At 47.9% G+C, this 26,877-nt stretch overlaps 1 protein-coding gene across 4 annotated transcripts; it reads left to right on the top strand.

The window, feature by feature from the left end:
• Positions 1-24,322, top strand: NCOA5 (nuclear receptor coactivator 5). Of its 4 annotated transcripts, none has more exons than XM_054981273.1 (8): positions 1-126; positions 17,057-17,123; positions 20,024-20,308; positions 20,439-20,554; positions 20,678-20,804; positions 21,012-21,211; positions 22,259-22,597; positions 22,862-24,322. In XM_054981273.1, exons 2-8 carry the CDS (start codon positions 17,086-17,088, stop codon positions 23,482-23,484), a joined length of 1,728 nt encoding a protein of 575 aa, XP_054837248.1. In that variant the 5' UTR covers positions 1-126; positions 17,057-17,085; the 3' UTR covers positions 23,485-24,322. The 4 variants fall into 4 exon arrangements, with proteins under 4 accessions (XP_054837248.1, XP_054837251.1, XP_054837250.1 ...); XM_054981276.1 differs by having other exon boundaries at positions 22,274-22,597; positions 22,862-24,320; XM_054981275.1 differs by lacking the exon at positions 1-126 and adding an exon at positions 678-696.
• Positions 24,323-26,877: the final 2,555 nt, after the last annotated feature.

Here is a 26,877-nt window from a genome sequence, read left to right as displayed (position 1 = left end):
GGAACGTCGTCGAGCTCGGCACTGGCCTGTCAGCCGCCAGGCGAGCGAGAGGCCGTTGGCAGCGGCGCGGAGCAGCTGGGTGGTGCCCCGGCCCTGGAGAGCGCGGCGGAGGACCCGCAGGCCCCGGTGAGGGCGGCGCGCGGGGGAGGGCGGGGCCCGGCCGGCCGGCCTTACGGTGACCCGCGGGAACGGGCGGGGCCGCGTCTCCCCGGCAACGCGCGAGGGCCGTGGGGGGAGGGGAGGCCGCGCGCGTCGGGTTTGCGCACGCGCTCTGTGGCGCCCTGCCGCCCCTCTCGCGGAGTGGGCGGGGCTGGCGGGAAAGCCCGCGGGAGCCACGCCCACGGTGGAGGCATGCGCAGAGGGCGCTGCGCGGCGGGGGGGATTCGCGGCGGTTTCTGCGCGCGCGCGGCGCTCGGGCTCCCCCGCAGGCGGCCCGCGTCTCCCCTCGCGCGGCCTCCCTGCCTTTCCAGGCCGCCTCTCGCGCCGGGGCCCAGGGCGAGCGGGCCGGATCGCCGCGTGCAGAGACCAGCAGCCCGCCCGGGGCATTCCGCCCGCGCTCCGGCGGCCGGCGGGCCGCAGCCTCCAACGTGCCTGACCCTCTTGCGGCCTTCGGGGCGGATCGGGCTTGCGGGCCGGCTGCCCAGGCCCCTCGGCTGGCCCTCGCGCACTGGACGGTCAGCATCGTCTGAGGGTCAGGTATAAAATAAACGGCATTTCAAATCGGTAACGCTGTAAAGTAGAAGAAGTAGCCGCAACAGGAGTAAAAAATTATCAGTTTTTCTTAGGAAGCGGGGGAAACTGCAAAGAAAACCTTTGACTGAGATACACCGCCCCCCCAGCCATTTTGTTATTTGGGCCTGAGGAAAAGGGCTTTGTCCAAATTAACATCTCTGCAACTCTTCATAGCTGGAGCCAAACTCCATACGTGGCTTAGAAGGACTGCATGCTTTGCCAAGAAAAAGACCTTTCTCTCTTCTCCTACCTGTTTGACCCTATCATCCCCCATTTGAATCTCCACTAAATGTGTATCTCTTACTAAGATTGTTGACTGTAAGTATAATACAACCAAAGGTGCATAGATCTCTGGACAGTTAGGATGGAGTGTTCGCTTTATAATAGCAGCTTTGATGAGCGTTAGTGTATCTGCATGGAAGTGCTATGCAAGAGGAAACTGGAGAATAGACACCTGCTAAGTCTGAATTTCTTTTCTATCAAGGCAGCCTTGACTGGGGCTTTAAAATTAGGAGAGAAAACGAGCAAAGTAACATTTCTTTCATAGGATGATTAAAAATATATATATATTTGTGCCCTTTTTAGTCTTCCTTTCTTTGGGACTCCAGGCAGACTACATAGAATAAATCAATACAGTCAACCAGATGGGACATCCAGTAGACAGAAATGATGAAGCATAAGTATTAATACAACACATTAAATACTACAAAAATCACATAGTAGGAATCTACTTACATTGGCAGTGCAAACTCTATACAGTGGTGTAGGCACTGTCCTTTAGCCTTTACCCCAAGCTTCTGCCTGAATTGTTTTGTTACAGTATAGCCGTATTTTCTGTGCAAAAAGCCCTCTTGAATAATTCAGTTTTGCATAGTTTGTGGAAAGCCAGCAGAGTGAGCGCTTTCCTGATCTCAAGAGACTGCCTTTATTTAGATTTGTTCTGAAACATTTTCAGCTCTAAACATAGAGATAGATATTGTTACTCAAAACTTGAGGCTGTCATGTGTAGACACCCCCACAAGTGCGAACTCCAACAGTCTTGGGATCGTTGTTGTGGGTTTTCCGGGCTGTCTTGCCGTGGTCTTGGCATTGTAGTTCCTGACGTTTCGCCAGCAGCTGTGGCTGGCATCTTCAGAGGTGTAGCACCAAAAGACAGAGATGTCTTTGATCTCTGTCTTTTGGTGCTACACCTCTGAAGATGCCAGCCACAGCTGCTGGCGAAACGTCAGGAACTACAATGCCAAGACCACGGCAAGACAACCCGGAAAACCCACAACAGCCATCGTTCTCCGGCCGTGAAAGCCTTCGACAGTCTTGGGATCACTTAGGCTTGTGTATACAGGGGTATACAGGAATTGGAGAAAGGATGCCTCTATTAAGCAGTAACAAAGAAATATTACTTCTTGGCAACCATTGCGTTGGCTAGTTCACGACCATCCCAGACACCTTATAACCCCTAAATCTGAACCTTTACAGACCCAAGAACAGACAGTTAGTTGCGATGCCTTTGCTAAGTTTTTTGCTGATAAAATAACACGAATACGCTCTGATCTGGAGGCTTGCTGCAATACAGACGAGATAAAAGGAATGCTTAATACACCATCTGGCCTATATTTGAACTGCTTTGAACCAATTACAATGACAGGCCTTAACAGGATCCTAGGCAAAAAACACCAAAAGCCATGATTAACTAACCAACAAACAAGTAGTATGTAATTTAGTACAATATTAGACACAATTTCATAGTATAAAGTAAAGAAATAGTGAATATATACATACAGTCAGGTTACATAATCATAAGGCAAGGCGTTTAACAAAGCAGTAATCAGCCAAAATATCTGTAAAGTTTTGAAGTGCTCGTGCCTGAAATTGACAAAAATGTCAACAAAGTAACCCCCATTCAATCCAAAAATATTTCTTGACGGTGCAATTAGAAAGGGTCTACAACAACAATCTATCAAAAATAGTTTTTCTGGAACAATATAGGTATATATGGTCTTGTACAATAACGATGGTAATAGTAATAATGATGATGCTAACGAAAACAACTGTGACAGGGAGCCAGCAATCTGCCCGTTTCATCTCTTCATCCTGGCAGTTATATCAGAATTCCACATATAAACATCGAAATAGTCATTCAATTAAACACCTTCAGCAGGCGTCCTCCGTTTTAGACGTCTATGAAAGCCACTACGTGTGTGCTTGATCCTTGCCCATGTTGGCTGTTAAAATCAAGTAAAAATCACATAAGTGAACCACTGAGATCTATTGTAAATCAATCGCTAACTCAGGGCATCTTCCCCTGGCCACTCAAAACAGGCATTTATCTGTCTGCTAATCAAAAAAACATCTCTAGACAAAACTGATGTGGCCAGTTATCGTCCAGTCTCTAGTCTGCCCTTTCTGGGCAAAGCAACTGAGAGGGCAGTAGCTGACCAACTCCAGATCTTCTTGGAAAACTCTAGTGCTCTAGACTCTTTCCAGTCTGGATTCAGACCAGGGCATGGGACAGAGACGGCACTAGTAGTGTTAGGGGATGATCTCCGTCTGAATATAGACAAAGGCTGTGCCTCCTTATTGCTTCTGTTGGATCTGTCTGCAGCCTTTGACACAATAGATCGTGCCATCCTGTTGAGGCTTTTAGAAACAGAAGTGGGCATCAAAGGATGTGCCCTGGACTGGTTTAAATCATTTCTCATGGAATGGACTCAAAGGGTGGCCGTTGGAGATCAGCTATCTCCAGAATGGAAACTATCTTGCAGGGTTCCGCAGGGCGCAATCTTATCTCCCGTGTTATTCAAACTCTACGTAAAACCTTTAGGAGAACTCATTCGCAGCTATAGAGTGGGATGTCATCAATATGCAGATGACACCCAACTCTATATCTCGCTATCCAGGTCCCCACAGGATGCACTAGAAATCTTAGATCGTTGCCTGACAGCCATAGTGAAATGGCTGAAAAATAACAAATTAAAATTGAACCCAGACAAGACCGAAGTGATGCTTGTTGGGAAGTCAGAGATCTTGAAAAAATTACACTTCCCACTTCTGATGGAGTCGGTTTGACTCTTGCGGACTCGGTTAAGAGCCTGGGGGTTATACTGGATCCAGCACTAGAAAAAAAAGTTAAGGCAGCTGCAAAAAGTCCTTACGACAATCTCACTCTAGCTTGGAAAATAGCTTATCTCGACACAGCTGGCCTGGCCACCTGGATCCATGCTATGGTAATATTCAGACTTGACTATTGTAATGCATTATACTTTGGTCTCCCATCCAAGTTAACTAAGAGGCTCCAGTTGGTGCAAAATGCTGCGGCTCGACTATTATCAGGAGCGAGCAGGAGCTTGAACATCACTCTCATCCTACAGTCACTCCATTGGCTACCCATCAGTTACAGTGCTCAGTTCAAGGTATTGGCTATTACATACCAAGCTCTTCACAGTCTTGGTCCAGTGCACCTATGGGACCTCCTCCCTCTCTATGTCCCTCCACGGCAGCTTCGCTCATCTGAACAGGGTCTCTTGCAGGTGCCAGCCTGTACATAGGCAAAATCAACAGCAGCCCATACACGGGCTTTCTCTGTGGTGGCTCTTACCCTATGGAACCTCTCCTGAGGAGGTCAGGAGAGGCCCCACACTCCTGGCTTTCCGCAAACAATGCAAAACGGAGTTATTCAAAAAGGCCTTTTTCTCAGCTAAGAGGGTGGTATTGTAGGAAAAGGGTTCCAGATGTTTCGCTGATGAGTTAGGAACCATAGATTTCACCATTATGTTGCCTTACATATTATCTGTTGCTTTAAATATGTACTCCTGTATACTGCTTGTGCTTCATGTGAAGTCCTAGAATTGATTATGTTCTGTTTCAGTGATTCTTCAACCCCATATTGGATCCTTGCTGATGCAATGTCTTTGTAAACTTGTATTCATTTACCTTATGACATTGTTTATGGAAATGTTCTTGACACTGTATGGAAATGCCTGCCCTTGTCCTTGCCACTGATTGTACTAATCCCACACTATGTATATATTAATTGATTACTTAAAAATTTTTATTGACTAGGAAGTGGCTAGGTCAAAGAAGGAAGATAAAGACATCAATTAAATAGTGACAGTTCATGCAAGCAATAATGGCAGTCTCCATCCTAGTGTGATTATTCCCTTCTTTTACAGTAGTGTTCCCTCCTTTTGATTCCCTTGGGAGGGGGGCAACTGGGATGTGTATGTTTAGCCAACTGTGGATGGGGGCCAGAAAACACCTGGGCCTGACTCCACGAGCTCTGCTTAGGGTTGTTGCCTAGGGTGGCCGTGAGGGAAAGCTTGCTGGGCTGCAGAGATGCCTGGCGGTGGGAAGAGAAATACACGGCTCTGGTGGAGAACTAGGAGAGAGAGAGGTGTAGTGGGATGGCATTTGTAGAGGGCTGGTAGAAACGTAGAGGGCTGAGTAGAGAGGTGTTAAATCAGAAGTGTCATTCTGTTGGCCTAGTGCTGGAGAAGTAGCAGAACTCAGTCTTGGAAGAGAAATGGAAACTCTTTTGTGGCTAAAAATCTCAGCTCTTTATATATCTAACATCCCTTTTGTATTGGGGGAGAGGGAGGGGGGGTTTGTGACAATTTACCTGCTAGTTTCCTGCTTCACAGATTCCCCCCTTTGCTTAGTTTTTGTGACAGAAGCTGACCATGACATGATTGACGTAATGGATGAATATTTGCTTACTGCCTTGAACCACATGGAAAGGAAGGATCTAAACCTTTTAAGAAATAAACTAATGTGTTAGTGCCCAGGAGATGAGTTTTTGCTCGTATGATTAACTCTGGAAGGAGTTCTTTTGGATATGTTAGATATTTGGCTTCAGAAAACCCCATTTATGTTCTCTGCCATGTTTCTCCTTTGTTGTCACAAACACTGCAGTTGGAATCAAAATGGTATGAGCTAATCAAGGCTTGCTTTTAACATTTTTTTGCTAAAGAGTGCCTTGCATTTTAACTAATTTTAACAAACCAATGATCTCTTCGTGAGACTCAGAATATGTTCCATGCTATTTCTTCCCCTGTCTTTTTGGCATCTGTTCTCCGGCTCTGCAGGTGAAGGGGGTGCTTTTAACTGCCTCTTTCTACTCTTGGGGTGCTAGTGTGACAGATACTTTCTGATGAGCTTTACGATTTGATTGGTTTTAACCAGTCCTGCTTACAGCTTGTTTTGTAGTTGACTGTGCATCTCTTTTCAGAGCTCGGTTGCCCTGATCCTGTTTTAGCAGCAGTGGCAGTTTGTCCAGAAGCATTCTGCAATTGGCTGCGGAAGTGGAGCTGAATCAGTTCACACCAGTCAGGGTCCATATAAAATAGGGGATCACTCTGCAGCTAAAATGGTCCAGTAGAGATGAGGCAGATCTTGCTGTCAGTATGAAGGGCAGGAAGTAGCATTGTCCTGTTGCTTGTAGCATTGGCGTGCATAACTTGTTTAATGTGGTTATTACAGATCTCCGTTTCTTAAAGAATGGATAAGAGAAGATTGCAAGGATTCCTTACTTGTAGCAAGCGTTGCTTTCTTAGACAGTCCATTTGGGGACTCGGTTCTGATTCCTCAGCCTCAGTCAGATTTTTCCCATTCCTACAGCCTTATTTGTGGTGGGAATATTTAAACCTTCCTTAGAGTTCTCTGGAGAATCTCATTACCTTTATGAAATCTAATCTGCTCTGGTTTTGTTCATAATCTCAAGTGAATGGCAATGGAGAATGTTCTTTTCCTGCTTCTGCTGTTATTGAGGTCTGATGGCGGGTGGGTGTGCTGTGTGCTTGCCTAGGTTGTGTTGTATGTCCTCCTAAAATTAATGTTCGTTTGCAGTTTGATGAACTGATTAGGATGCTTTAGTGAGCTTTGAGTAACAAATTCTCACTGTTAGCAATTTTGGAATTAAATACTCCCTCAAAGCAATTGGTCACAACGTTAAAACTGGAGAGGTTAGACGACTGTTCCTCTCCGCGGAAGAGGAAGGCTGGTGTCCGCAGTCAAGGCAGATAAAGAGGAATGCTAATTTCCTGATTCCAGTGCGCGCGCACACATTCCTGTGGAGCATCACTGCTGCTACAGTGGAGACGGGGCACTTCCTTGCTTGAGGAGAGGGGCTTTGGTCATAAACTGGAAAAGATATTTCAGGCCTCTGTTTCACAAGAACATTGTTTCCTTACCTCATGAATGATTTGCAGACTACTTGTAAACCATGAAAGGGAAAGACACCTTTTATCAAAAATTTACATTTGCCATTTTGACCGGATTCCCCCAATGGGCTCTGAGTACTGTTTCAAGCACTGCTACTATTTTATGAAGGAGTTCAACCTTATAGACACTGAGGAGCAGGACCAGCTGGCGAGTGGGAGCTGTGGCTTTTGGTGGCCGGGGCCTGTATCTTGTGCGGAATCCCTAACACGTAGTCCTGAGCTGAGCTCCACGAGTGCTTCAGAGAGAGATTCTCGGGTGTTGCGTGCTGCAGTGTTTTGTGCCCCTCTTTGATTTTGCTGAATCCCTCTCATTTGGTCTGTCCTTCTCCCTGCAATGCTTAAAGACAAAAGCAGGAATCCTGCTGGATATGACCAGTCGGCCCACCTAACCCAGTGTTCTGTTTTCAGTTTGTGTCCGGCCAGGCACTTGCCGTTTCCCGAATGCAGCAGCCCTCCTTTATCGTTCATTCCGCAGTGAGCTGATAAACTGGCAGGCTGTTTGACCCTGGAAGAGCCATTGATCCTTTCATAGCTAGCAGGGCTTGATACCAAAATTGCCTTGCTGGATCAAATCAAGAGAAGGTTTGACGCTGTGGTCAGTTGGTGATACCTGTGTGGGGCAGGCAGCTGAATGCTGTTCTGACCATTGCCTTGTGGCTTGGATCAGGTGTTAAAAAGAGCTGAAAATGTAGACCATCAGCATGGTGCCAAATAAAAAGATAAGTGCTCTTACTTCATAGAGATTTCTACAGTCACAGGAAAAATACTTTCTTTTTTACAGGAAAAACTGAATTTTGGGGGGAAACTGAAATAATAAATATTGCTTGCTTTCCTGTCAATCGTAAACTAGAACTGATTTAACAAAATAAAATACACCTTTTGTTAATTAGTTGGCATATAATTTGTACTACTTTGGATATTTATAGAATTTATTTATTTAAAAGTATAAATGCCTTCACTTTCTATAAGAACAATTGCAGGTATGCCCAGTTTGAGAGTCAGTTTGGTGTTGTGGTTAAGAGCGCGGGACTCTAATCTGGAGAACCGGGTTTGATTCCTCACTCCTCTGCTTGAAGCCAGCTGGGTGACCTTGGGCCAGTCACAGCTCTCTCAGAGCTCTCTCAGCCCCACCCACCTCACAGGGTGTTTGTTGTGGGGATAATAATGACATACTTTGTAAACCACTCTGAGTAGGTGTTAAGTCATCCTGAAGGGCAGTATATAAATCAAATATTATTATTAATACTTGAGAAAAAGTTGCAGCACCTTTTGCTGCTGTGGGGTATGTACAGAACACATGCCCTCTGAGGGATAGGGAAAAATAAAAATTGAAGGTAGAGAACTTTCTGGAGTAAAAATTAAGTGTATTATTGGGCAGGAACCCTTATATAGTCACAGTAGGGGTAAGACTGCCAGTTTGCTTGGATACTACGTTATTTTTTTTTAATGTACTTTCATTATTTATAGTCCACCTTTCTCACTTTAGCCTCCAGGTGGATGACCCTAGTGCAAGTCAATCTTATCTACAGCTGGCCGTATAGTAAATGTGCAGTAGGGTTTGGATTTCAGAAGTCTGAAAAGAAGCAGAAATCTGATACAGTTAAACTTCAGATAATCGAAAACACTGAATTCTTTAACAATATGTTATCATTAAACTCATTATTGTATATTAATTGTTGCCAAAAATATTTACGTCTTTAAAAGCCTTTCAAAATTGTTGTAGATGTCTACAGTATATATAAGAATTATTATTGAATACTGTAGATTTTTACATAATTTTTTTTCATTCCGTTCATTTTGAACAAAACCTTGTCTTCCATTTCACTTGTTCCGGGAGGAAAACACATCATAGGAATTTTTTCAGCACTGCCCCAAATTTCCCCGTTTTTCCAGCCCTTAGACTTCATCAAGTTCTATAGTTTGCATATGGAAACTCTTGCCTTAACTGCAATCCTAAACAGAGTTACTCCAGTCTAAGACCATTGAAATCAATGGGCTTATACTGGAGTAACTTTACTTAGGATTGCACTGTAGGAAGCCGTCCACTCATTCGAGAAGAGAAAATGTTTCATAGGAGTGCTTTTTTAAGTCCTCCCCCAAATGCCCCAGTTCTCTGTCGGGATTTTTTAAAAAAACACCTGATTTTTTTCCTGGATTTTTCTTGGGGGCAGGGTCTCTACTTCCCATCTCTCGGTAAAGCTAGACTTCGCTGTTATCATACAGAAAAGCAGAAACGTTTCCAAAGGAACAAGGCAGCCCTGCATAACGTAAATAATGGGTCATAGTAAAACTTGTAGACTGAGCCACCTGAACCGAGGGGTAAATACCTTCTTTTTAACAAGACGGGGTCAGATCATTCCAAGTCAGATCATGACCCGAAACACATGCTTTTCCTCCTCCCACCTCACATTTTGGATTTTTTAAATATCTAGCCTAATTGTTCTGGAGGACTTGAAAGCTTGTATCCATCTTTTTGTTGTCCTACGGAAGGGCTTTACATAGCTTTTGTTTGAGGACTATTTTACTTTGGCCCAACACGGCTCCCTGCAAGCTCGTCCTGCTTTTAACACTGTTTGATGCCGCAATGCCTTATCACTATAAGAAGGAATTGGCATTGGCTCTCACGGTGGCTTTTCTCACACAGAATCCTTATTTAAAAACTGCCTGCTGTTTGAAGTGTTGCATGAAGTTCTGCCAGTTACCACTTTGAAAGGAAAGAGATTTCATAGTGTGTCGTATGTATTTTCAAACCCTCCATTTTTCCACATTGGGGCTTTTACACCCCTAGTTATGTGATGCTGCCCTTGTGCTCCTTTGCTTGTGAACTTCCCAGACACGGTGGATTTGATTTAAATCAAATTGATTTAAATTGTGGTTTAAATCACTAGTCAGTAAGACTCAATTTAAATCCTGGTTTTTCTACATAAAGGCTCATTCCTGTTGGTTGTTATAACCTTAATATTCGTAACCCAGATGAAGGTTTCATATTTAGAACAGTAACTTCTCAGGTTAGTTTTGTAGTTATATCAGAAAACTAATGATTGTTTGGCTATTTACCGTAAAGAGAGAAAGAATAATATGATAAACCTCAGGCTATGCTCATAAAGATTTCAAGACTTTTGGAATATTCTGCCCCAAAAGTTTTACTTTCATTTGTACTGCTTGTCCCTCCCTCCTCACGCTTAGTTCTTAACATTGCCTCTTTATCTAGATCTGTTCCACCCCAAACGATCTTTTATTCGTTAAACATTTTGAAACGTAGCACTTAAGAGGTAAGGGGTTGATTCTGTGTACATAGATTTGCGGAGGGCTGAGGTCTTTTTCTCAGTTCTGTATGTTTATTTCAGAACCTTTTTATGTTGAGAAGAGGCTTGCTCGCTCTGCAGACGGAAATTTACAGTTTGAAGAACTGCAGAACCAAGCATATCTAATGATATCTTCTAGATAGAAGAATTACCCCAAATAATCTTTCAGAAACCTCTGGGTGAGCATTACATTGGGGCTCTAATAAATGAGTTAGTGGAATCCATTTACAATTTTTTTTTAACATTGCATGAATATACAGTCTCATTGGGCTGTAATGTATCTTAAATAGAAAACTATGCAAAGATCAATATTCTTCCTCAAAAAGCATTTTATCTAACATAATCCAATTTAAATTTTTAAAATCTGGTTTTTATTTAACAACATTGATTTTTATTCACCCTGTTCCCAGATTGCAAGTGTGTGATCTAGTTGTGAATCTTCTTGATGGATGGAAATAATTGCCCGTGTAACTACACCTGGGGCTGCGCTTTTTCTTGACATATCAACTGGATAGTTGCTTTCTTTTTTGCTTGTTAACAAAGATGAGTGCTGTACTTGGTTCAGATGCTGTATACTCTCTCCCCGCTCCCCGCCCCAAGCAGTTGGCTGTCTTTTGGACAAATAAGATTGAGTCGGTGGGGTAAGGTGCACATAAGGGGGGCACTTTCTTCCAGGGCCCTGAAAATAAATAACATTTGAATGTTCCCTGGTGAGCTACTCAATTAAAAAAAAACGTAGATGCTGGTCTCGGGGGGTGTATTTTGCCCTGGTCCTGGCTCTGCAGCCTTTTGGTGTGTCTGTTCAAATGTTTGTGTGTCCGTATGCCACCTTGCTTAGCAGTTACACTTTTCACCTCTGAGGCAAAACAGCTGTTCCTCCCATGCAATTTATTTTTAAATCACCAGTGGACCACTATGCTCATCCTCAGCCGAAAAGCCAACTTTCAGCTGCCTGTGGCTCTGGAGTAGGTATGTAAGGACAACACCCCAGGCTGGAAATACCTCAGCTAGGAAGCCACCTCAGAGTCAGAAGGATTGCAGGGAGGCACACACATCTTGGGCAAGTCTTCACTCCAGAGGGAATGTTGGGGCATGTTTTCAGAGGGTCCTTTGAGGAGTCTTTGGAGAAGTTGCTGCCACATGAAGGTGTGGAATTTTGGGCTTCTGGGCTCTCTGGCAGACCTTCCAGGTGAAGTATGGCCAACACAGCTTCAGCAGGATTCCAGATGCAGCCAGACCTCATTGTGGAATTCACTGGTAGAGGTGGTGTGTCTAAAGGACAACTTTTGGTGATGAAAGCGTTACTTTGAAAAAGTTGGGATTTCAGGGAGTCCATAAGCAATTCAGGGGAGCCATATTGACCCTCATTTTTCAGTTTGTGGCAAGATCTTGATGAGGCTCATGACATGTTCCATAGAGTAGACTGGCTAAGACTTACCTTGGTAGTTTGGCCAGGCAATGAGCTCCAAGGAGGTGTGAACTGTTTGAGGATGCAAAATATTTCATGGGCTATGTATGAAAGGAAGCTCTGAGCACTGAAGAGGATCTCTCTCGTGGAGTCCACGTAATGATTTATGAAGCGTGTGTTCACATAGGTGGAGGAGAGGCATGGGTATCTCCAGTTTGAATTCTGCTTAAAGCATTGGGTTGGAATTAAATGTCTCAGCGTTTGTTATGGACAGGAGCCTGGTTCAGGTGTAGCAGCTGTCACCTTCTCCAACTCGGATGTAATCTTACTGTTCAGCTCAACAGGATCAAGTGAGAGAGCTCTGTTTCAGTGGATCCTCAAACCAAGGTATTTAGGAATAAAAACTAGAGAGACGCGCGCGTAAATGGAAATGGGGTGGAGCAGTGGTGCTCACTCCACAGCTTGCAGGGAGCCATATTCCTAGTTACCATCATCCAGAAGAGAGAGACCCTTGACTATGCCTTGTGTGCCAGCATTCTTCTCTCCCCATCGTTGTGGAATCTGGAGTGAGGGGAAGGGCTTCTGCCTTGCCTCTCTCTCCTCAGCATGAGGCACAGCCCCTCGGGCCAGAGAGTGAGATTGCCAAGGCTCCCTCCCAGAGGAGAGCATGCTGGCCCTGGAGAAGTAGAACCATCCCCGTTGAGACCAGCTTGCTCTTTTCCTGGGTGGTTGCTGTACTGGTGGCCTTACTCTCTCCTCTGCAGCCTGCTTCCTCTTGTCCTGACAGCTGCCCACATAGATGCCGGGGCGACAGTTCAGGAGCTGTGGAGAGGGGGCTGTTAGAGAGTCTGGGCCTTTTGCTTCTGTCCCTGGCACAAGGCCCGCAGCTCAGATAGGCTTGCAGCTTGTTCATCCTCCAGTCCCTCCAACAGCAGCTGTTTCTCGGGGGGGGGGGGGGAACCGCTTGCTTGCTTTCCTGGAATGTGGAGTCAGTGCCACACTGGGCAATAGTGGTTTGGAAGAGCCACAGGTGGCACATTGAAGAGCTCCATGTGGCTCCCAAGCCACTGAGTTTCATGGAGCTAGAAACCGGTGGGGAAGCATGATTATACTTTTCTCCAGCACCCCAATGCACTCTCACTTAGGCAGCCCCTAGTTTGGATCCTGGTGCTGAGGACACGTCTTACTCCAGGAGCCCTGCCATGTTTTAATGAAAGTAATGGTAGAAAACTTGGCTGTAGTTTCTCACTGGAGACAGAAATTGTTTTGAGTTGCAAGAAAGAGACATTCTGTACTTACATGCGGCTTCGTTTTCCTTGGTTCTTTTAGGTAATCTATATATTAGGTGTTTTACAAGATTTGCATTTTGAACCACATTACAAGTCAGTACTGTTGATAAACACACACACACCAATTGCACAAAATCGGCAATTACATGGACATAAATGTAGTTGGGGTGCTTTCTGTTAGCTGCTGCTAGCTTCATTATGGAGCTGGACGTCTGCTGGTCTGGGAAAAATACACTTCTGGCCCACAGAATCATCTCTGGAAACCTGTTGGACCTCAGAAAATACTGGGCTGCCCTTACTTTAATCAGTACAATGTGTTAAACTAATAGGTAATTCAGAACCCTTGAATTCCTAGAGGAAACCAGAATAATTTATTAAATACTAGCAACAAAGCCCGTTGTTGGGAAAAAATACAACGGACTCTAGAAAAGGCTGGGCAGGCGGGCCAGGCATTGCCGCCTCCACCGCAACATGATCTGGTCCAGGGGAGGGCAGGGCAGCTGGGTCTGGCATTGCCCCCTCTACTGCACCACAATCTGGGCGGGGGGAGGACAGGGTGGCTGGGACTGGCATTGCTCCCTCCCCAGTGCCGGCCGATCATGTTGGGAAAGGGCTGGGAGGCGGGCCCGTCCATCCTGCCTCCTCCTCACCTCAATCGGGATGCAGAGGGTTTAGCAGGTGGTCCCTTCCCTCCGCCAGCCAATCCCAGGCCTGATTTGGGCACTGCAGAGCCAGGATCACTGCTGGGGGGGAAGGGCCCTGGAGTGCTCCTGCACCCTGCAGCCACCCAATTTGGCTCCGAATTGGGCTGCTGCGGAGACCAGGAGTGCTGCGGGGGGGGGGGCAGAAAGGGCCCAGGAGCACCTCTGCACCTTGCAGCCAGCTTATTGAGCCCCGATTCGAGATGAATTGGGCAGCTGTGGAACCTATCTGGAGGTGGGGGGGGGGGCAGAAAGGGCCCTGGAGTGCTCCTGCGCTGCACAGTGGGTCGAATTGGGAGTCCCCTTGCAATGCTATGGCAAGTAGACCTGGCCTTCAGAAGAGTGGAAGGTCTACTTACCAAACAGCCTTGGCGAGTACACCTGGCCTTCAGACGTGTGCAAAGGCCAGGTCTACCCACCTTGCAAAGCGATGGAAGGTAGATCTGGCCTCTGCTGGTCCGGATGCCAGGTCTACTCACTGTGCAATGCCATAGCAAGTAGACCTGGGCTCTACGGGTCTAGCATGCAAACCACGTTACCTGCCATCCGTGCCCCCTCCCCCGCAGCAGGTCGAGGCTTGGTGGGGATTCTTGGGAGGCAGAGCACAGGCAAGCCGGGTATGTCCCATGACGGCCTGGCCCGATTGGGGCTGGGGAAGGTGGAGCTGACCACTTGGCCAAGCCATGGTGAGTAGACCTGGCCTTTAGACAGGCGGAGGCCAGGTCTACTCGCCTGGGCTCTTCTGAGGCCCAGCAGCTTGCTGGGACTGCGCCTGTGCCTGCACCAGTGAGTCGTAGGATAGATGCGAAGGGAATTAAGTTATAGGATTGATTGGGAAAAGGGACTATGAATACACAAGTAAGTGCAAAGAGAATGGACGGCTGCATGAGATCGCAGGAAAGTAGCAACACTTTTGATTTGGTGAGCAGCACAAAGGTTGATGGTTGAGCGCAGTTGACTGCAGATGTTACAGGCTGGACTGGGCAGGTGGGCTCCTGCCCAGCTTGTACATAGAGGGATGAGAGACTTGGCATCTTTCTGAGAGTCCAGCAGAAATGACACAAGTTATTTTTAAATAAGGCCAAAGGACTGAGAGCCGTGAAATGTTGCAGGTCTCTCATGAGACAGTGCAGTCCTGAGCAGAGTTGCTCCAGCCTAAGCCCCTTGAAATCCACAGACAGGACAGGCAGCTAAAAGAGGGGGAGGCCCTTGTTGTCCGGGGGGAGCATCTGCCCAGTCCAGCTGTGCAAATTGGGGGCACTCCAGCTGTGGCCCAGGGAGGCGGGGAGCTGGTGGTGCTGAGCAGAATCAGCATCTCTGGCATGTATAGGTGGGGAGTCACGGTGATCTCTTTGCTGTCGGTGGCCATTCATCCACAAGCAAGATGGTGGATTTCATGTTGCGTTGCACACGTTGCTCCAAGCTTGGAAAAGTTCCTAGTCCTCCTCCAGAAGCAGCATTTCTAGGGGCATTTCAAGCTCTGGCCTGGGTGTGTGGACATTTTAGACAGAACTGATTAGGATTGTTTCCTGATATTTTTCAAATACGCAAACCATTATTCATAGAGACCTACAAGGGTTTCCCTCTCTAGACACAGGCAATAATTATGCCCAGGGCTCATTTCGAGGGGGAACGCGCAGGAACATGTCAGGTGGCTGCGCCCACCTCACTCTCAGCCATTTTGGGCCCGTTTCAGCCTGGATTGGGGCTGAAACGGCCCAGATCAGGCCTCTTATGGGTGGTGGATCTCTTTCCCACTCAGCAGCGGCCGGATCCTGACCATTTTGGGCCCCTTTTCGGCCATTTTCAGCCCCTTTTTGCCATTTTGGGCCCGGTTTCGGCCCTGATTGGCCAGGGTGGCCAGGATTGGGTCCAAAACAGCCAGGATAAGTGATGTCAGGGGGTGTGGCATATGCAAATCAGTTATGCTAATGACACACTTCTGGTGATGGCAAGGGGAGTGGCATATGCTGAGTTCCTCCAGCTCTTTTTCTACGAAATGACCCCTGATTATGCCTATTCATTTTCTATGTTGGAGGTCATCGCAATACAAAAGTAACTGCAATGTATGTGAAGAAGAAATGAACCAATTGTGTAATGCGAGTTTTTGTCTGAACAAGCTCTTTTTATTATTGGACTATTAATAGTGGATTCTTGTTTATATGTTCCTGTGTTAACCAACTGGACAGTTGTGTGTTCTTCATATTTTAATAGAAAACAATAATTTTTAATCAGTCGCTACTCTCCCAGGATGAGTGAAGCTTGATGGAACTGAAAAGCATTCCTACCAAATTAGAATGTCCCATCGTTCAGAGGGGGGAAAGAGGTATTTCCCTGTTGTTGTCTGGTGTAAGACATCTGCCTGCAGTTGTTCATTTTTGCATGTTGGTTCCTTCTCCCTCCCCACCCCAAGTTTAAATTAGATGGTGCCAGTTTAACCTTAGAACAAAGGTGCCAAATTCAGCAAGCTGGACAATCGTTGTTTGTTAGAAATCTCTCTGGGTTTGAACGACAGCCCAAAGCGGAATCATCATAGCAGCCCATTTGGAAGAAGACTCTGCGCAAGAAGTTTGGACTTTGTTTTCAGTAGGTCTTTTACAATTGCCTAGATAATGTGAATAATTAAAAACCCTTTGATTAAGATGAATCCTCCACTTAATCAAGCAGCGCATTTTTTTGCGGGGAAGGGGAGTTAATTTTCATACGAGGTGTTTAGAAAAGGCGGGTGGGTGTTCGCTCCACTCACTGCGGAGGGAATGCCTCTTCTGAGAGAGCGCCTGTGGCAGTGGCTGCAAATAGCACAAAACAGAGAGTGCTTTCTTCATCACATTTTATTTGTAGGCACATTTATGCAGGTTTAACCTATTACAACTTGTATGTTTATTTGACTGATATTCCTGTAACTGGGTCATGCCTAGCTGTACTGTGGCATAGCCGTTCTGATCTGCACGTTGGTTGGGGCTGCTTTCTGTGGGCAAACTTTTCCAGGTGGTCCTACATCACAGAGGCCTGAAGGTGTTCTGACTTCGTGGCGTAGCTTCTCTGTCCATTCCTTGGATACTTTTTCTACTCAACCATGGAATGCCCAGCGGATGTGGCCTTGGGAACCCAACCAATGCCAGCCTGCCTCATTTGAAAACAGGGCTGGTGCCAGGAAGAGAGCCTGTACACCGAGGCAGTCGTAGCAAACGGCGGACTACTTCCTGGAGCTTGGCATTGGACGAATTCTTCAGCAAACAACTGCCCTGTACTGTTGTTAATGTAATAAAGGTTGCCTGAGTGCCTTGTTGAGTGGAATTCCTTGTTCCGTCTGGCGGTGTTGTACTTTGATGCTTTCTTTTCAATATGCTGATGATCTTCTCTTTATTTCATAGCATTGAACAGACGGGTTGATTATTCTTTTCAGATATTAATAAAGCAGCGGAAAGAAGAAATATGAATAAGCCTCCCTCAAGGTCCAGCCCAGCACAAAGGTAAAGTACTGTGAAGCAACAAGTTCCCCTAGGAAGTTTGGGCGCAGGGCAGGAACACACCTTCCTCTGCTAATATTGGACCTTCTCCTTGGGAATGGATCCAAATGGGATTCCTCGTTCCCCACTGGTTGCAGCCTCCCAAGCAGCAGAAGGCAAAGCCATGTTTGCCCCTCAGGTCCTTCAGAGCTCACCACATTGTGGGGAAGGAGAGCGCTGCTGCCTGGGTGACTCTGGAGCATCCTTGCAGGAGGCCACAGAGTCAAGAGCGTCTTCCGTGCTGGACCAGACGAGAGAGGGTGGCAACAGTGGTTGCTTCCAAGGGCAGAGGCTACAGGGAAGCCCTTTCCCTGAGACAGGCGAGCCCTTTCCTTGAAGCTGCATGGCCCTGAGGACAGGGCCTTGGCATCTACTGCGCAAGAGAACTCTCCTGTCTCTTGCTGGCGCTGCGCCACTGTGTGCATCCATCACACAGGTTCTTCTGCTGGCATTACTGCTGAGCTGCTCTCAAGCCCCGTGCCTGGCGTCCACTTTTGCTCAGTCAGGAGCTTGGACATTGCCAGAGATGCCAGCAGTCAAAGCGCAAGCTGATGCCAAAGCATCGTTCTTGATGCCCACGGCCATAGCGCGAGCGGTTACCAGAGCGTTGCATTGCCCCAGTGCTGTGGCCAGAGCGCAAGCGGGTGTCAGGCGTTGTATTGCCGTGGGGTGTGTATAAGGGGGAAAGTAGGGACAGGTATGTGGTCACATCTTGTCTGAGCTCTTGTGCTGCAGCCTGTCAGGGTGTGTGCCTTATCTCTGGACACAGCTGTGGGCATTTTTACTATCTGCATTCAAGAACCATAACCAATGCGGTGAGGTACAGTGTTTATTCACAACTCCCCCCAGTTGCTTACTGTTCTTCAGGCCTATTGTTGGTTACCCTTTCTGCTTCTGTGGTCTCAGGCTCCCTTTGTATGATTTCTGAACATGGATGTGACCCCCACTGAGCCTGGGGAGAAGAAGGGCTAGAAAAGAAAATAAACTCTTCCTGTCACCACCCAGCACCCACTGAGTTTAGTGTCCGTGCCTGGCAAGAGCCAAGAGATCTCCTATTCGTGGCCGGTCAGCTGAGCCTTACCTGAACAAGGGACTCCCTCCTGGTGTGGGCGACAACATAAGGGGGCCGCTTGGGTGTGTCTTTCCGAAGTGCGTTGGGAGGCATTGGATGGGTACTCTGCAACTGTTCTCGGCCCCTCTTAGCGTTTCTAGGCATTGCGGAAGCCAGGCTTCTGTGCATTTTCCCGAGATCCATGACTCACCGTTCAGGAGATTTGCTCCAGAAGATGCAGGTGTTACAGGTCATGGGAGTGGCACACGAGTGAAGCAACATCCTTTGGGCTCATGCAGCCCCGTAATTCTGAATGTCCATAGACCACTTCCGGCGGTGACACTTCCTTCCTTTGGGGCTCAGGGCTGGTCTTGGGTTTATATACCTAATCATGAAGGTGGCTAATGGGATAGTTCCCCTGAAGGGTCTCCAGACCATCTTGGTAGAGTGAACCTGTCAAAGACTGTGACACACAAGCTGACTTCTCACTGGCATGCAACTTAACACTCTTTCAGGAACCGTTGGATAGAAAAACCCAGGTAGGGCACAGCTCCTCACGGCTTCTTGAAGGGCATCCTGGCTCTACAGCGTTAAATTTGTCTTGGTTGTCCTGCTTCAGTCTTGGAGGGAGGGGCTTAAATGTCTCAACTCTCCTCCGTACAAAAATCCACTTCTCTTTAAAATGCGCCATACGTTTCGAACCCGAGGTTCCATGGGCTGCTTTCAAAACATTAAAATGAAATAAAACATCTTGCAAAAGGTAATAGCAGAGAATGATCAATAAGCAGTTCTTAACTGCAAGTTATGGAGCAGTGAGATTAAAACAAGACACGTGATTCCAGTAAAAGTCAAGAAATTTTCCCTAGTCAACAGCCTGGGAAGTGACTTCAGGTGCCTCCCAAGAATGGGTGCTGGCAAATAGATGTAGAGAAGGAATTTCATAATTGAGGTGCCATGGTAGAAATAGCCCTGTCTCTAGCAGCTGTCCACTTCCACTCTAGCAGTAGGGGCACGTACAGCATGATCTCTGACAAATAAGTGCTGGGCAGAGGTGTATGGGAGCAGGGGTTCCTTTGCATATGGGTTGTGTTGTAATTCAAGCTTTAAAGATAAGGTTGATCCCTTTGAATTGTGCCTGGAAACGATCAGGTAGCAAATAAATTGGCAGCCAGTTAAGGTCTTTCAGCACAGATGCAGCCTATTTTGGATCATTTTTGCCAGCCCTGGCATTCTGTGCCTATGAAAATGTCCAGACCATCTTCAGAGTGGAGAACACAACACAGAACTTTAACCTAGATGTGGTTAGAGCCTGGACAATTGTGGCCCAGTCCAGTTTCTCCAGCAAAGGGTTCAGCTGGCACACTAGCCAGACCGTATTAGATGCCACAGGCCGTAGGTGACACACGCACATCTCTCTGCAGAAGAGCTGCGCGCCCTGCCCCCTTAGTGGTAGCCAGATGTTACCTAGAACAGCGTGATCCGTGTCTCCTCCATCCTTGGCCAGGCCCAGGGTCCTGCAGTGACTGTGCTCTGGATTTATCCCCGAAGTGATCACTTGATAGGTGTAGGGAATGGTTTTGCCCTGGGAGCCTTGACTGACAACCTGAAGGGCTACAAGACTCAGGTTTACCTCCTAGAATGAAACCCAAATAATTCTGCTTCCTGGAACGCAAGCACACACATGTTCAGTCTTCTCTCGGGTGTTTCTTGTTTTTTCTCTGGGAGACAGGATTGAGTCTGGCCAGCAATTAAGAACAATCCCACAGACAGCGCTTTCCTCTCTAAAAAGTTTTTTTCTTGATGCTTGTTTTAGAGAAAATTTTGCCTATGGAGAGAGAGAAGCAAGGCGTGATCGCTCTCCTATCCGGGGCAGTCCACGGAGAGAACCAAGAGATGGCAGAAATGGCCGAGATTCCAGGGATGCACGGGACCTTCGGGCTAGAGATGTACGGGACGCCAGAGACAGCAGAGATCCCAGAGACTTCCGAGACCCGAGAGATTTGCGTGACCTCAGAGACCTGAGGGATCCTCGGGACGTGCGAGAACCTCGAGAGCCCCTGTATGATCGTTACAGGGATGGTCGGGAGCCGCCCTATAGGTATTGATCAACCCTCGGGAGGGGGGGTGTATTAAGACGTTGCAGAGAAATTGCGTGGAGAAGGGAGTGCCTGCTAAGGGCAACGCTCGGGTGCTACAATCCAGACACAAGGCTGTTATCTTCTCTGTAGGCGGGAGGAGGGCTATGACCGTTACGTGCGCCCTGATGACTATTACCGAAGGAGGGATGAGCCATACTATGACCGTTACCGTGATCACATGGACAGACCCCCCATGAGTACTGAAGGTCAGTGCTGGCTGGACCCCCGGTATAGTTTTTCTCGATTGGGGGGGGGGAGGGGGGAGGTCCAGATAGGGAAAGAGAGAGAGGGAGGCAGACAAGATATTTTCTGGTGGATTTCCCCCTCAGAGCGTATGAAGCGAGAGGAACGGCGTCGGGAGGAGCTGTACCGCCAGTTCTTTGAGGACATCAAGCGGCGCATTGATGCAGAGCGACCTGTGGACTGCTCCGTGATCGTGGTCAACAAGCAGACCAAGTAAGGGCTTGCTCGGCTGGCTGAGTGCTCCCATCATGCCCCTTGGGCACGGCAGGTGGTGCTTTCATACTCCTCGTGGGGAAGTTGTTTGTATTGGCTTGAGGCTCTTCTTGAAGAGAAGGGCCCTAAGTTTTATCTGCTGTCCATCTGGCTCAAGGGTTCTTGTTTCGCTTTGCTCTCACATGGCATGGCTGTTCTTTTGCCCAGGGAGTATGCAGAGTCAGTGGGGCGGAAGGTGCGAGACCTTGGCATGATGGTGGACCTGATTTTTCTCAACTCGGAGATGTCTTTGCAGCAGGCTCTGGACGATGTGAGCCGAGGGGGGTCTCCTTTTGCCATTGTTATCACCCAGCAGCACCAAGTTCACCACTCCTGCACAGTCAACATCATGTTTGGCACACCCCAAGGTAGGACAGTCCGAGTCGAGCCACATCCCGGGTTGCAGGGTGCACGTTGAGCAGGCAAGGCAGCGGCGTCTTCTCCTCCAGGTCATGCTGTGCTCCAAGGAGGTCAGAACCCCAGGATCCGACTTGTGTCACAGAGCATCGGGGCGTGGTGCCTGCCAAGCTCACACCTCGTGGGCATTGGAGCCTGAGGCTCTACTTCTTGCTTTCCCACAAGCGCACGTGCAGTTCTGCCAGATGCTTGGGAGGCTGCAGAGGGCACGGGGCGGCGCCCTTCTTCCGGCTTTCAGTCCCTGCTTCGGCACTCGGCACTCGGTCAGTGAACCCGGGGCAGGAAGTCTCTAGTGGGAATCCGCTCCCTGCCTCAGAGCTCATCACAGATACAAAGCTTATGCTTCATGGTTTAGACCCAAACAGTGATGTTCATTTTAAAAGAATTAGTCATGAGCCCAGGAGCATCTTAAAAGCTAACAGAATCATCACAATATAAACTTGTGGGAGTTAGAGCTCAGTTCATGAGATGCACGAGCACTGCCTCACAAAAGTTTATGCTGGAATAACCCCTGTCAGCTTTTAAAGCGTCTCTGGACTCCTGTTTAAGTTTGCTGCAACAGACTGACGCAATTGCCCCTTTGGGATTACTTCAACCGTTAAACCTGGATTTCCTAAGCAGATGGGTTAGGTTTTAATTGAAGCCTTTGTGTTTGTGGGGATCTTCTGGGCAGTAGAACTGGGAGAAGGTCCTTTCTTCAGTAGTATGAGAAAGGTGGCCTGCAGTGGGAGGATTTGCCCTTTAGCCCTAAAGGTGGTTTTTAGTCGGAGATTGCTGAGAGTTCAGCTTCTGTCCGTTAACAAGCAGCTAGCTCTTCACCTGCTCTAAGTGCAGACAGTTACGGGGTACCTGTGGAAGGAAAAGCTTCTGGGAAATGAGGGCTGTCCTGGACTTTGCTACTTTTCAGAGCCCTTTAGGCAAGCCTTGGGGTTGCTGTTTGGTCGCGGGATGAGGAGTCACATTGGTGGGGCTGTCTGAGCCCTGCGTTGATTGTATAGCTTCTCTTGCCACAGAGCACCGCAACATGCCTCAGGCTGACGCCATGGTCCTGGTGGCCAGGAACTATGAGCGCTACAAAACTGAGGTCCGGGAGAAGGAACGGGAAGAGATTGCCCGGCAGGCTGCTAAGATGGCCGATGAGACCATTCTGCAGGAGCGAGAGCGCCCCTCGCCTGCTGAGGAGGGAGGCCGAGGAGGCCACCCCCCCGGCATCCAGTCTCTGCTGAACTTGCTGGCGGATAACCGTTACTTGACTGCAGAGGAGACGGACAAGATCATCAACTACCTGAGGGAGCGCAAGGAGCGGCAGCTGCGAGCCACGGCGGATTCCCTGCCTGGTGAGTCCTCAGCTGCTGTGAGCCACGAGGCTGCTCCCGCTGGGCTCCATGCGGGAGGAGCCAGGCGAGTCGGGCAGCCTGCGCCAGTCCTCCCTCCTCCTCCCTCTCCTGCCAAATGGATTCTGTCTTCCTCTTCTGCAGGACAGGGTGTTTCAGCAAGAATTGACGTTAGTCTGTGCTTGGGGCAATGGGATCCATCAGCAGTTTGGTCTGTGTGCAATGGAACCTGAGGACCCTAACCGTGTCGCTCTTCTCTTTCTGCAGCTTCACTTCCCAGACAAGCCCTTGGGGCATCTTCTGGGTCCTCGCTGACCACCCCAGCCAACCTGCCAAGCTCCCAAGCCCATCAGAGTAACCAGCCTCTGCCGCCGCCTGCCTCGGCCTCAGCAGGTTCCAATCCCCAACAGGAGTTGCAGGCCAAGATCCTCAGCCTTTTCAACAGTGGGGCGACAGCTTCCACTGCCAACAGCAGCTCTGCTGTGGGGGGTACTCAGAATGCAAGCTTCAGCTCCCTCTCCGGCTCCCAGGGCCGGGGCATGCCTCTCAGTTCTGGTGGCATGCCTCAGTCACAGCAGCGGGCCCAAGTCCAGGGCCCCCAGTTTCCGAGCCACCCAGGCTCAGCTAGGAATGCTGGCCCAAGAGCCGCAGCTCCACAACCCTCCCAGCAGCTGTATCAGAACCGGCCACCTGCCCCAAGCAGCGGTGCAGGTCCCCGGGCAGCCCCTTCCTCGGGCATCAACTTTGACAATCCCAGTGTGCAGAAGGCCCTGGACACGCTGATCCAGAGCGGCCCTGCCCTCTCCCATTTGGTGAGCCAGACGGTGGGCCAGATTCGGGCCGTGCCTCCAGCCCAGCAGTCCTTGGGCTCCTACCAGCGGCATTACTGAGGCCTGAACAGGGTGCCTCTTGCCCTGGGTGGTGCATGTCTCACGCACACACACAAACACACACACACACACCCTGCTATCCTTCCCTCACCTGGGTGGAGCTCTTCCTTGACTCTGCTCCTCCATAGCTCCTGGTGCTGGAGCTGCTCAGCCCCCTTCTCCAAGTCCTGCCTCAGCAGTCTGTGGCCTCTTTGCTGTCGGACTGTTGATCCCAGGCAGGGGTGGGGAGGCGGGCAGGGTCAGGCCTTGCTCAATACAGCTTTTCAGATCCATCCAGGGCTGAGTCTGGGCTGGGAGCCACCTCTGGTGCAAAATGCCGGGTGTCATTCCAAGGGCTTCTATGCCCAGACTTCTCACTGAGAAGCCTTCCCATAGACTTCAGTTGCCCGCAGGTGATTTTCAATGTGGCCACTCTCTGAAATGGCTGAGTTGCTTTCTGTGTTGGCTTGGACCTGATAGGTCCTGCAGACAGACAGAGAGACAGACAGACAGACACACACACACACACACACACACACACACCCTACCTTTTGATTTGATGTTGTAAAACTGAAAGTTAACTTTGCTTGGATGTCAGGTGGAGATTCCTTTGCAGTTCAGGCCACCAGGTTAGAAGCTCTTGTGGGGTTACTGAGTTTAGCCCTATTCCTAGAGCTGTAGAAGTTTTGTTCCTGAATGGTTTTGTCAGTTAGATAACTGTACTGTTAACAAGAGGATATAACTTTTTTTTTAAATAAAAAATATTTTAAAAAATGGTGGTGTGGTTGTTTGCTAGCTTTCCCAGATGCTGCAGACAGACCTGAGAGAAGGTGCAGTGGTGCTCAGGGACTCGAAGTGACTTCTTTCCGCCCAAGTAGTCTGTTGCCAATTCGAAATCTTTCCAGGTCAGCTGCCCTTGGGGACTTCTGCACCCTCTCTTAGCAGCAGTCATGTTGCTTGTCCAGTCCTCATTCAGATGAATAGAGGAGCATAAATCTAAAAATCTGATCCAGAGGAGTTAGCCGTGTTAGTCTGTAGTAGCAAAATTGTAAAGGATCCAGTAGCACTTTTAAGACTAACCCACTTTATTGTAGCATAAGCTTTCAAGAACCACAGCTCTCTTCGTCAGATGCATACATTGAGAGTTGTGGCTCTCGAAAGCTCATGCTACTGTAACATTGGTTAGTCTTAAAGGTGCTACTGGACTCTACTATTTCGCTAAAAATCTGTTTGAAATAAGACTTAATAATGATTTCATATATATTTGAAGAAGCCCTGTCTCAGGTCTTTAGATCTATATAAATCTACTTTACATATAATTCAAATGACAGTATTGCCCAAAGTCAGATGAGTTTTTTTTTAAAAAAAAATGCAAAATGGATGTCTGAACACTAATATTTTCCTGGAAGCAGTGCTGTTCATCAAGTCTCCATCTAAAACATTAAGTATATTTTAATACACATTATAGCAAATAAACAATTCAAAGAAAGCAAGAGGTTTAATTTACAATAGTGTTGAAAAACTTATGTATTTGGGGTGTGTTCCGATGTATCTCAATGTAGACACATTGCAGTTCTGTGGAATGTTATCGGGTCATCTTTCTGTGAAAGGGGGAAAAAGTGAGGGGAGTATATTGTGCAGAGCACTTAAAAGGTTTCCCTGGATCAGCATAGCACACCCCTCCTCACTCCCAGTATTCCAATGTATTCCCCCCGTCTAAGGAAGAAAGCGACCCCCCAAAATTGGTTGATTTTCTTCTGGGGTGGTTTTATACACAAAACGTTTTTCAGTTCCATATCAGAAAGTAGGGAAGGTCGTGCTTATCATTTTTCATTAATACTGGGAGTGGTATTCTTGTTCCCAAAAGTTGTATTGGGTGTACTGGGGAAATTTTCCATTTTGCTGTGTATCGGGACAATACTCCATTTCAGAGGAAACAGTAATCATGACCTTCCTGAAGATAGCTGTTGTGGGTTTTCCGGGCTGTATTGCCGTGGTCTTGGCATTGTAGTTCCTGACGTTTTGCCAGCAGCTGTGGCTGGCATCTTCAGAGGTGTAGCACCAAAAGACAGAGATCTCTCAGTGTCACTAAGAGATCTCTGTCTTTTGGTGCTACACCTCTGAAGATGCCAGCCACAGCTGCTGGTGAAACGTCAGGAACTACAATGCCAAGACCACGGCAATACAGCCCGGAAAACCCACAACAGCCATCGTTCTCCGGCCGTGAAAGCCTTCGACAATATTCCTGAAGATAATTAAAATGATAACTTCCTCTCCTTCCCCAGCAGCAGCAGGCAGGGCAGGAGGGGGTGGGGGTGGGAGGCAACGACGTGGCCTCCAGCTGGTCTGTGGTGCCTTGAAACTCTAAAATTTAAAGGGCCATTGCTTTCTGTGCGCCGTAGACCTGAACCCTAGAAGCATCAGGCATTTTATTGGGTCAGTGGTATCCAGCTGCATACCCCTGTTGATGCCTTGGGTGCTTTTTGCTTGCCATGGGCTTTTTCCCCCTTTCCCTCCCTTTTTTTTTGGAGCATTAGTAAAGAATGTACAGGTAAGTATGTCCTAAAAGGAAAAGGTTAGAGATCCGTTTCCCTAGACATTCTGCGAAACAAACAAACAAGAAAAGAAGAATTTCACCCCAGATGACTGGTAAACAGCAAAGTAGAACTACAAGGATTGAGTCTCTCCACGCTGCACAAAGGCTGTTCTAAAAAGGGTAATATTTTTGAAATGCTGTTCTGCCTTTTAATGAAAGGATTCTGAGGTAGCTAAAAACAGTCATTAAACAACATGGCACTGAAACAAAATAGAAAGACACAAATTAATATCAAATGCCAAGAGGAAAAGCAGCCCAGCAGGCTAAAAGCCAAGCAGTAGTGGGGGATAAACGACAGTTTACTAGGAACATTAAATATATCATGTCAGTTTTTAAAACGGATTTTGAAAATGCAAAACGTTTTAGCTAATTGCGTAAGAACAAAAAATAAAGATACAGTGTAAGAAAAGAACTCAAAAAATAAAGATACAGCAGAGGGATCTAGTCTGCCTTCCTCGCTGAGCTCCGGGAGGGGGGGGGCTTACGCAGTGCAAGTCAGTACCGTCGACGCCTGGGACATTCCGTAAACCATACAGGATAGCAGAAAACGGAAAACACGTAGAAGTGGGATACACAGACCTGGGGTGGGGAGGGGAACGCTAACAGAGTAAGCAGATGGATGTGCCGTGTATATAATGCGGAACTGCCCAGTAGGAACATACTTGCAGCAACAGGCAGCGCACACTAGTCGTCCTGCCCCTATGCCCACGTGTCTCTTACAGCACAGCCTCGCTAGCTGAATAGGAGGCTCCTCCTCCGTCATTTGGTTTTCCACAGTTAGCTTAAAGCCAAGAGAGGTTGCGTTCTTGACCTCTTCA

Source organism: Eublepharis macularius, chromosome 5, assembly GCF_028583425.1.
Source record: "Eublepharis macularius isolate TG4126 chromosome 5, MPM_Emac_v1.0, whole genome shotgun sequence".
Lineage (NCBI taxonomy): Eukaryota > Metazoa > Chordata > Lepidosauria > Squamata > Eublepharidae > Eublepharis > Eublepharis macularius.
The sequence above is the reverse complement of the archived record's forward strand: the minus strand, read 5'-3'. Positions and strand labels throughout refer to the sequence as shown.

Coding starts and splice junctions, on each gene's coding strand:
- NCOA5 (XM_054981273.1), top strand. CDS start 17,086: ATGAATAAGCCTCCCTCAAGGTCCAGCCCAGCACAAAG. Junction 17,124..20,023: donor AGGTCCAGCCCAGCACAAAG/GTAAAGTACTGT, acceptor TGCTTGTTTTAG/AGAAAATTTTGCCTATGGAG. Junction 20,805..21,011: donor GTGGTCAACAAGCAGACCAA/GTAAGGGCTTGC, acceptor TCTTTTGCCCAG/GGAGTATGCAGAGTCAGTGG.